At 35.6% G+C, this 10,916-nt stretch overlaps 1 protein-coding gene across 1 annotated transcript; it reads left to right on the top strand.

The window, feature by feature from the left end:
• Window positions 1–5,569: 5,569 nt before the first annotated feature.
• LOC115814234 (HIG1 domain family member 1A, mitochondrial-like) lies at window positions 5,570–9,977 on the top strand. Its single transcript, XM_030776988.1, has 4 exons — window positions 5,570–5,685; window positions 6,191–6,283; window positions 6,534–6,668; window positions 8,510–9,977. Exons 2-4 carry the CDS (start codon window positions 6,196–6,198, stop codon window positions 8,572–8,574), a joined length of 288 nt encoding a protein of 95 aa, XP_030632848.1. The 5' UTR covers window positions 5,570–5,685; window positions 6,191–6,195; the 3' UTR covers window positions 8,575–9,977.
• The last annotated feature ends 939 nt before the right edge of the window (window positions 9,978–10,916 follow it).

Below are 10,916 nucleotides of genomic sequence, written 5' to 3'. Positions count from 1 at the left end.
ACTATGTTTAACATAATTATAATGTTAATTATGTGCATTTTAAAAAAATTATTCTTAGCATTTTATTTTTTTAAAGTCTGTCTTAGATACCTACATACTGTTGTATCTTTACCCTCAAGTGTAATACTAATGAAGGGCTATTTCAGACTGTTGCAGTAACATCAATATCGCGATTCTGATAGGTCACCTACAGAATAAAAACTGATTTAATTCATTACGTTTCTCACGAATCTTTAGAGAGCCTTTCATTGAAAAATACAAACAACTTTTTTACATGTCACATTAGTGGAGGAAGTTTATTTATTCTACTGTATTATTTTTACATATACCATTTCAAGACAGAATTTAGAATGAAGTTGCTTCATTCTGCCCTATTTAAATGCACTTTATGCACTTCCCCATTCACAAATGCCCCCCCAGCCCCCCACCCCAGTATCTGTTAGCTTGTAGCTGGATGAGAGGTATTTTGTTGGAGTTTAGAAAAAAAAACTTCATGGGCAAATTGTTCAATGAAACATTGAATATTCAGTGCTAACTTGCTGCTTTCCAGATTTCCAGGTAACAACATATCATAACATAAATTTAATAAAATTCAATACTTGCCAAAATTAGAATCAGAATATGAAACATCATTTCATCGTGCATGTCCTTGTTGTGTATAATGACAAGAAGTGGCAATTGAAAAGCAGACCACTGTGGAGTGGCAGGTGAGAAGGGTTTTCCTATGTGAAAGAAGGAAGGGGCCAAAGGAGGGACCAGGGAGTCATAAGGGGAAAAACATGGAGGGACAACATTGACAGATAACTCCAACAAATATCAGAACAGTATGAAAGCAGACCGCTCTGACATCCACCAACTGGAGACAGTTTGGGAGCATGTTTTCAACAGAACTGTTAATACTAAAGTAAGTGTAAAAAAAAAGGTTTAAACACAGGGTAATATTGCATATGAAAAAGATAAGTATATTGCATTTTATGGTATGGGTAAAACTGCAGCTGGATGAGAAAAGCTTACACCTGTTGCTGCATTCATGTTGAGGAACATCTTCACGCAAGAGTTTATTCATGTTTTACATTCATAACCACAAGACTGTCAGTATAAAAACTTTAAATATAATAAGCTCTGACCGTTAGCTCCTTCACATAACATATACTTCTACAAGCAGTGATCTTTATGCAGTTAAACATCCATATACTGTAGGCTAGCTGAAAAATATTTTTCAACTTAAGTATTGCAAGAGCAGGTCTGCTTTGTACACCTCTGCCACCATCTGATTTTCAGGAAGTCCCCCCCCCTTCTCTTTCAGCCTCTGAGTTTCCAGGAAAGGGGCCTGGAGGGTACATTAATGCCCATATAGGAAGAAAGAGAGAAAGAAAGAGAAAGAGAGAGAGAGAGAGAGAGAGAGAGAGAACAAGAGAACATTACATAACTTACAAAAAATACAGGCCTGTCTCAGTGTCATATTTTGTAGTGTCATCCCTGCAGGCTTGGTTTTGTTTCAGCAGCCAGGAATGTGAGAAATGGACAGGAATCCCATTCCTGTGGCTAAAAAAGACAAATTAGTTGATGCAGATGGTTTTAACTTAAGAGAAGTTTAAGCTATTAGCAGAATATCTCTGAATTTGTATTCTGACTAAATTCATGAAAGGGGGAGTATATAATTAATATAATTTTGTATTTCACAATACTGTTATAAATGTTTTTTGAAGGTTTTGGAAGTATTATTCATTAAAATAAAAAACTAGGAGGATTTTGGAGTTACTGTGCACTCTTGCATAGCAAGGAATTTATCTAGTCAGTGCAATTCAAGGGCAAAAACACGAGCCATCAAAATGTTGCACTAAGAAAGTTTAGCCTCCACTGAGGAGGTTATAGATCCCTGATTTCCACGTTTAAATATTTTTGTAGACCTGCTTAAAAATAGTGTTGGTGTTTTTCTTTACTGTAAAGCTGTATACATGTATATCATGGTAAATTGCATTACTTATCATCAAATGATTCTTATTATTGTCAGCTGATTTTACTTTCTATGTTTTATACTTTTTGTGTAGCATTCTTAGCAATGTTTGAGAGCATTCATATTTTTGAACATTCTCTGTGTGTGTGTGTGTGTGTGTGTGTGTGTGTTTATATACATATACATATATATATATATTATATATACATGTGTGTGTGTGTGTGTATATATACACACACACACATACACACATATTTTTTGTTTATTTTTTAATGCTATCTCCCTCAAAGAAAAACTTCATTCAGTTAATAGTAGTCTAATAACAACAACAGTGATATTGTCCATCAGAAGGCAGACTTACCCTTTTCTGCTGATTGTCTTCTCTGCACTCTTTTGTGCCATACTGTCACATTTCTTATACATCCTAAAATTTTATCTAACAACTGTATTTCCAATAATTACATAAAAAACAACTATTAATAATGCATACTTATTTGCCATTATTATCTTGTTGTAGTTCTTAATTCTAATAACAAGGTTTTGACTGGTTTCAGTTGGAGAAATAATCTTTCATAGATAATTATTAATTTATACATTTGTTTGGCCTCTTTTCAAATGTCTTTTAATAATGTTTTGGACTTATTTGATGATACAAAGTAAGATGTTGCACTAGCTCATTCATTTTCTTGATCACATATTTCTCCAAATTCCTGGACAAGTTACTTGTATGTCATGATATTACCATTATTAATAACCATGATTAACCATACAATTAGTTATAACTGTGTGATAACAATCCATGTGATTCTTACTCTCAAAAGACAAATTTACTATTTTACACACATACTGGAATACAAATATTTTGAAATACAAATATTGTTAAATATTTTTAAAAGTTTTCTGTATATTCTAGACAATTTATAATCATGTAACTTCTGAGAGAAATCACATTTACCCAGTAGTGTTGTGTTGTTATCGAGAACTCCCAAAATCGAAACAAATAAAATAATAAACAAATAGACAGGAGCATAAAAATAGAAAATAATTAAAATAATTTGGTCAGCAAATAAACAGTACAATACAAATTAATCTGAAAATGTTCATACATATAAATGGATGGATAGATAGAAATATTTATCTGTGGCTGTCATTGGCGACTGGACATTGGACATTTCTCTAACTATCAAAATGTATATTTACCTTGTTGAAGAGATGGATCCATGACCCCAATACCAGGACATGTAGCACTGTCACAGACTGTTTGAGGCCCATTTCCAGAATTGGACTCTACTGCATTAAGTGCCATACTTTATTTTACAGTCAGGTCCCTGCACTGGTTTTTGCTTCCATGTTAAAGAAAAGGGAAAAAATGAAATAATGAAAGAATAAATCTACAGAAAAACAATTGAAAGACACATGAAAGACTGCAAGAATAAGTACATAACATTACAGTTATGACTTAAATTATTCTCATATTTGCTCATTTCTGTATTCATCCATCTGTTTTATTTTGTTATCATAAATTATTAATTGTTTCCTGTCTAATTTCCTTTCTTTCTTTCTTTCTTTCTTTCTTTCTTTCTTTCTTTCTTTCTTTCTTTCATTGCACTGGCCTGCCAAATTGATCGACTACAACCAAATGCTGAATAGCTGAAAACTGCCCATATCATCTCTAACCTACTGTATGGATGAGAAATATGGGTTGGCAGTTGTAATCATCAAATACACTGAAACCTTAAATCTTAGTCCTCTCATTTCAGTTTTTCAAGTTTTAGAATTTTTCTTTATAACCAATTTATAATATATAGATAATCCCCTGCCATTCTGCATGTTAGATTACGATACACACACATTTACAGTTAAAGTAAATGTGCAGTTATATCTCTCACATGTTATAAGGTAAATTGTGAGATCATTTTTGTCAAATTTCCACCAGAGTTGAAGAGCCTCAAACCTAAAACACTTGCATGTTTTAGTGAAGGTCTCCTTATTGAAAGCTTTTTTAAATTCAGTAGTGAAACTCAGTCAGGTTATTTATATCAACAGGGATACTTTTTCAAGCTCAAGGAGTTTCTATACATTTGTCAAAACGCATCATCCCTGCAGCAAACCAAACAACAAAGACAAACAAATAAAATGTTCATTATACCACTGGTAATAGATTTCACAAATATATTTCAGCTTTTTAGCCGATGCCCTTTCCAAATATAAGAGTTTGGACATTTACTTAGTACTCCAACAAAAAGGAATTTAGATCATTTGTTCAGTACAAGATTGACTGTCAGTATTTCCTGTTAAATCAAAGAAGTAAGAAGAGGATCTAAATGAATTCATAAAACTGGAAGTGAATTACATCATGAGTGATATTACCAGAACCTCTGCTTTCTTCACGCCTGAGAGAATTAACTGTGTTAAAAACCTCTTCCAAAAGTAAAACATTCTTCATGTGCTATTTATTGAAAGGCAAAAGAATTTCAAGTTTATTTTCTTACTGAAGCATATTCACATACTAATTTTTGGTAATGGCATGTGTGAATGTCAAAGGTTTTAACTCCCGTTTTGTATATAACTGAAAGTTCTCTTTCATAAGTCCATTCAATACCACAAATGGAAACAAGTGAAAATGCCTCAGATAATGCTGTTCTATGCTAACAGCAAACAAATTATGATGCACCTCTGTAAAAAAAAAAAAAAAATCCTTAAGATTCAGATTTTTCTACAACTTTGTGGTAAATCAGAGAATGAAAATTCTGGCTTACAAGTGATAGCTCGATTGTTTAATAACTTGTCTATTACCCAGTTTGTGTATATTAGTTAAAATGAATAATACACACTGATGAATCCATAGGAATACATTTCTAGGTCTGTCAGGGTACACATACCAACTGTGCTCAAAGACAGCTTGTATGCTATTTAAATTTAGGAACCTGCAGGAATATGTTTAATGGTTTGGCTATTTAATTCCCACACATTAATTTTTTCGCCTATTTTTAACAACTTTATCTGTCCAACTTATGTAACTCTGCAGCTGAGAGGGTTTTCACCCAGAATACCCTGTGCCTTCTTCTGAACATACAAATAAATAAACTGGAGTCAGTTTAAGAACCAGTTTGTGTGGTAGGGATCAATGTGTCTGTGCCGTGCCCAAAATATTCCACTGGGGGCACTATAGTTTCGTGCTCAAGGATTGTGAGACAACGTATTATAAAGGTTCCAGGATTGCTATTATCATCGTGGAGACGGTTGTGATGGTATTGGGTTGTGATTTTGCTGCACATGTAGTGTGACGTCCCCTAGTGGCTGAATAAAGACAGTATAATAAGCCATGCAAAGTGATTTCTGTTTGGCAACAAACTTGGGCTTTTCATTTCCAGGATCCATCGAAATGAAACGTTAAATAAATAGAATTTTCCAGAAATTTTGTCTAATTTATGACCAGAAAATGTGGACACAAAGAAAGCAGCGTCGCCAGTTTGTGATTGTGTATTACGTCTACTTGAGACGCAATACGTTCGTATAAATGCTTACTGCGCACGCGTGTGCAAAGTCAGTTCGATCGTGAGACAGCCCCTAGGTGGCAGACAAAGTTTAACAGAAATAGCTTTGCCTTTGCGGTGTGCTTCACGATCACGGAAATGACACAGAACATAATTGGCATCTACAACGTAAGTCTGTGATCTCTACTGAGCCTGAGACCAAGCTTCAGTTACCGGCTAAAGACTGAAAATGTAAGTAGCCAAAACGGTGATATACATCGCTCATTATTGGCAGGGTACATCTTATCAGCATCCTGCGACTCGTTCGCAAATTCTTAGGGCCGATCAATATATCCGTATGTGCTCTGCAATATTACTATGATTGACGTTCGTAGAGTATGAACTTTTGCGTAGTCGCAGCCGTTCATCTTTTATGGCCGCTGAAATGACTTTGTCCTCTCTGTGCTGTGCTAAAATGTCCGTCGTTTTGTCGTTGGATGCCTCCTAATAAACAGATGCCTCTTTTCAGTGTTTAGGCAGAATGATTTCAAGGTGAAACACGATGACATTATTCAAATAAGTGTGAGCTACTACTGTGTAGATCCCAGGGCTATGTTCCTCAGAGGTCTTTTGAGGACATGGAGGGGATACAAACCTTATGGGAGGAGTCTTGTCATTACAGAAAAATTCTCATACGGCATTTAATTGCTGTAGACGTTTCCTCACGCTCATTTTCACTCTCATCTTTACTTCTCAGACACCATGTCCACCAGCAAAAGTTGGTCGTATGAGGAGGAGCAGTCCTCCAAATTTATGAGGAAAGCGAAAGAATCACCGTTTGTGCCGATTGGTAACTTGCTATATCATCTTTTTTTGCGTTCCGTCATTTGTACAGTTTTGTTAGAAATTGTTGATTTCTATTAGACGCTTCTAATCGAGTTTTTCTTAATACATAACACCTGTGGCAGAAGAGAGACTAAGAGTTCATTCACCTAATGATGTCAAATACCGGCCATCTTAGAATTTTTTTTGAAGTACAGAAGTGATGTAATACTCAAGAATGATTGATTATGGCACATGTATTGTGCCACCTCTTGCAGGCATGGCGGGGTTCTTTGCAGTGGTCGCCTATGGATTGTACAAGCTGAAATCACGGGGTGATACAAAGATGTCGGTACACCTTATTCATATGCGTGTGGGGGCTCAAGGCTTTGTGGTGGGAGCCATGACAGTGGGTAAGTATATAACAGAATTTAGTTTTACTGTATTCAAAGACCCATAATATTTTGACTACTGAATATTTTGTCAGCTACTATGATAGCTAATGAGTACCACTGTTTTTGTTTGTTTGTTTGTTTGTTTGTTTGTTTGTTTTTTAATCATCTGTAAAGTGCTGTTTATGGGCCTGTGGTTCACTTTGGTATATGGTGGTCAGATTGTTGCTGTCTAGAAAGTAAATGTCAAATGAATCAGAGGAGATTTATGAGATTTAGTCATAAGAGATTACAACAGGGTAATTGAAAATGCCTTTTTAGTTTTCAAACACCTTGTGTAAACACGCCACTTTTGTAGCTGGAACGGACAAGAGTTTTAATGGTGAAAAAGTAAGACAAAAGGTACCATTTTGTCCGTTCATCTTGGCAGAATTGGTCAAGCACTTTCACTTTGGCAAGGACATATTTAAAGAGTTCAGTCCTGATGTCTTGGTACAGATTTTTTGTCTTGGTTCCGACCTGCACTTTGACTGGGTCACTTCCTTGTGTTGAGCAGCTCAGTGTTCACTTTTGTTCTGTGCTTAGGATTGTTTTAATGGTGAAATTGTGAATGTTCTCTCCAGTCTCAGGTGTCTGGCTGACACGAATAGATATTTCAAGAGGGTCCACCTCCATTTAACCCCATTCGTCTTTTCCTCAATCTTCTTAAGATCTCCTGTCTCCTGTTTACACCACACATATTGTTTTTCATTTAGGCCATACTTTCCCCACCTTACACCAGATTACACTATGAACCCTGCTGAACTTGTAGAATACTCCGAGTGCAGTGCCTGCACTCTGCTGTTTCCAAAACAGTCTTTGCTGTCGAAGACTTATGTGACCGTACCCCACGGGGTGTGGTTGTTTTCTCGTTTCACCACCCCCCGCCCCCAGCCCCTAGCCCCTGGCTGTGACTTGCAATAACATGTGGTAACAGTTCTGCGTCTGCGCAGACATCATTGAATGTACTGTAAGCGGAGAGGAGGGGAATGTCATGTTATATGCTACGTGCCTAACGTGATGTACCTGAGGTTATCTGGGTTTTCTACAACTAAGGATGACTTGCAAAATCAGGTCTTTTTTCATGTTTAAGTATTCCTTAATAATTTCTGTTATTGTCCCATTGTATTGAAATGTGTAATATGAAGATCTTTAGAAGAGTTGCATTTGACTGCATTTAAATTTTATTTATTTATTTATGTATTTATTTTAAAGAGGAAAAATGCACATGTATGTAAAGACCCTCACAGAGGCACTATATGAAAATGCCCCTTGTTCCCAGTATAACATACTGTACAAATAGGCTAAGTGTGTGTATGACAGTGGTAAATTTGTTAAGTTTCATTTTTAAGAGTTGAAAGGAAATAAATCCATACTCTCTCATTTGAGTTCTAACATGTACTACTTATCAGTGTCCTCTAGGGGCTTGTATCAGATCCTTACCTAATTAAACACATAACTGTATAAACATAGTTGTACATAATTATGGTTATCAGCAAGACCATCTGAAGTACTAGGGTATAGTTTACAAATTCAGGATAACCATAAGCTTCTGTTTCACTGCTTATTCTTTGAGATTTTGTTAGTTTTGAGGAGGATCTCACTAGGCAGGCTTTTAAAAGTTAGTTTTTCTATAGTGTGTGCTCAACACTAGTTGTGACTGGTGTACTGTACACAGAACAACTAATTGTATTTTTCTTTAATATTTACAACTTGTGTAAGTACAGTTAATGAATAATGAGAATTGCTGCTGTTAGGAGCAAAATGTTAACCAAACATTCTTGTATTTGCTAAAGGGAAGCCTTAATTGCTTTGTGTTTCAGGTGTGATGTACTCGATGTATAAAGAGTATCTGGCACCAAGGGACCCGGGTGATGATAGCAAGTGAACCGGTTACAGTGTGGTTCTTCAGATCACATGACCAAATACCTCACCATTGACACTGTTCCTGTATCATCCACATAATATTTCCTTGCCAAGCACAGTCATTTACTGACACTAATTAAGGTTTTTATTTAATATACATTATGATGTGTGTACCATCCATTAGGTATTCAAAATCTATGAATTTTTTTTAAAAATAATTGTCCCCATGAGAAAGGGGTTAGATTAAATTGCCTCAAGATCCTTTTAATTTAGATAACTACATGTTTATTTTGAAATGGTGCTTTGGCAAAAATTCCCTGCTACCTGAAATCTTCATCGAGAACATATAGAAATATCATATGTAATCAGTAATAACCTGTTCTGTATTTTGGTCATTTCGATGACAAGTCAGTCATACCACTGATATCCTACATTTAGTAAAATGCTTTTCTTCTGTTGGTGAGATCTTTTTTTTAACCTACAATTCGAAACAACAGTTCAAGTAAAAATGATTATAATTCATAGGTTTGGAAAATTGAGCTATGAGGCTACAGTCATATTCTCACATAATAAAGTGTAAACAAAACATCCATTGTTTTCCATAATGAGAAAAGATGTGTTTAAAACACTATTTCCACATATGGAGTTGGTGAATGTGGAAATATTAATGTGGACTATTTTAGTGTATAAACAAGTAAATAATTTGCAGTGAAAAGTGTAGTGAATTCATTTTCATTACAGTTCATAAGAGAAAGTTGAAAATTTGAGATTGTGTGACTGAAGGGAACAGCCAATGATGAATCGTTATAGTGAGCACTTTGATGATGTCATGTGTGTAAAAGGGCATTTTTATAGTGAGTGGGTAGAAGAATGGGGTGGCTTGTCATGCTTTTTTATCAGTTTCTGTTTGTTTCAGTTTGTGTAACTGTAGCTACCACATGGCTTGGTCACATGACTAAGCAGGCATAAACTGAAAGCTACCTGTTTGCTTATTTAAAAAAAAAATGTGTGTTCATTGGAGCCACTCAACATTTATTACAAAAACACAAGACTTGAAGAGCTTTACTACTTTAGTGGATAAGGTAATGTGTGATCTCTGATAGAGCAGACACTAGTCTGGCTGTAATAAATACTGTAAGCAACCCCATTCTCCTCTTCATGTGTCACATAACTGCCTAATTTATTCATGTGAACTCCTAAAACAAGCACTTAAGCTCTTGTAAAACTGACGCCTTCTTTCTTTCTTTTTTTGTTTTATCTATGACATCAGAGCAATTTACTAAAATTGTATGAAAATATTATTTTTTATATGGCATGATTTTTCATACACTTATTGTTTGCTCTTGCAACAGCGTAAAGGTGTAAGTGCAGCTAAACATTCTTAAACAAACAAACAGACAATAACAACAGATGAATTTGAAAATATCCCAATTTTATTACAATAGAGCATTGTCTGAACTGTAATTAAAAAAAACATAAGTAAATATCTTGTGACCTTCCTGTTTTGTATGACTTCATATGAAAAATAAATATACCCAATATACACAGTCAAACTTGTTTACATAAGTAACTTCTGTACTCACAGATGTTCAATCACTGTATAAATAACTGGGTTTTATGAGGGTTGCCCTCAATCACATATAACAGCATGGCTTACAAACTACTTTGATACAACTGATCTCTTTTACTATGTACAAATCAAACACATAGGCATAACCTGCCTCATGGTTCCAGGATATTGGTCTACAGAGGCTTTGTAACAGAGTTTAACTTTTCAAAGACAACACAACACACACACATACACTCATCAGCCACTTTGCTATAAACACTGACCTTGTATATACACCTTGTACGAGTACAGTTGGAGATTATGGCCCATCGGCTGCCAAGCACAGTTTGTGTTAGCCCTTCATCCTCTAGCTCTTCATCACTGTTGGCTGGATATTTTTGGATGGCGGACCATTCTCAACCCGGCAGTGATGCTGATGTACCTGATGCACTCATACAAGCACAACACCCACTACAATGCCATTACCGTGTGAGTGTCACTGTCGTGTAGAACGTGGTAGACGGTGGCTGACAAATTGTTCGTGGCAACAGATGGCCTATAGTCTGTAATTGTACACCTATCTAGTCTACCTATAAGTGGCCAGTGAGTGTTTCTATCGGAGTGGACAGCAAGTGTATTACAGACCTTTCTTTGGGGTGGTATGTCCAGTTAGTAAACGTGTTACAGAAACTGGGTAAGTGCTATTACAGATAGAGTTTGTATAAACTTTACACCATAAACTTTCAGTAACACTGAATGATCAGGAGTCTGGTTGTGTGACTGAGCTTACTTTTGTTATGCATAATTTGGTTAGT

Source organism: Chanos chanos, chromosome 6 (assembly GCF_902362185.1).
Source record: "Chanos chanos chromosome 6, fChaCha1.1, whole genome shotgun sequence".
In the NCBI taxonomy this organism is placed as follows: Eukaryota; Metazoa; Chordata; class Actinopteri; order Gonorynchiformes; family Chanidae; genus Chanos; species Chanos chanos.
The sequence above is the reverse complement of the archived record's forward strand: the minus strand, read 5'-3'. Positions and strand labels throughout refer to the sequence as shown.

Bases quoted from the DNA above. Each gene is read 5' to 3' on its own strand.
- LOC115814234 (XM_030776988.1), top strand. From the start codon at position 6,196: ATGTCCACCAGCAAAAGTTGGTCGTATGAGGAGGAGCAGTCCTCCAAA. The intron at 6,284-6,533 runs GTAACTTGCTAT...CACCTCTTGCAG, and splicing joins ATCACCGTTTGTGCCGATTG to GCATGGCGGGGTTCTTTGCA. The intron at 6,669-8,509 runs GTAAGTATATAA...TTTGTGTTTCAG, and splicing joins GGTGGGAGCCATGACAGTGG to GTGTGATGTACTCGATGTAT.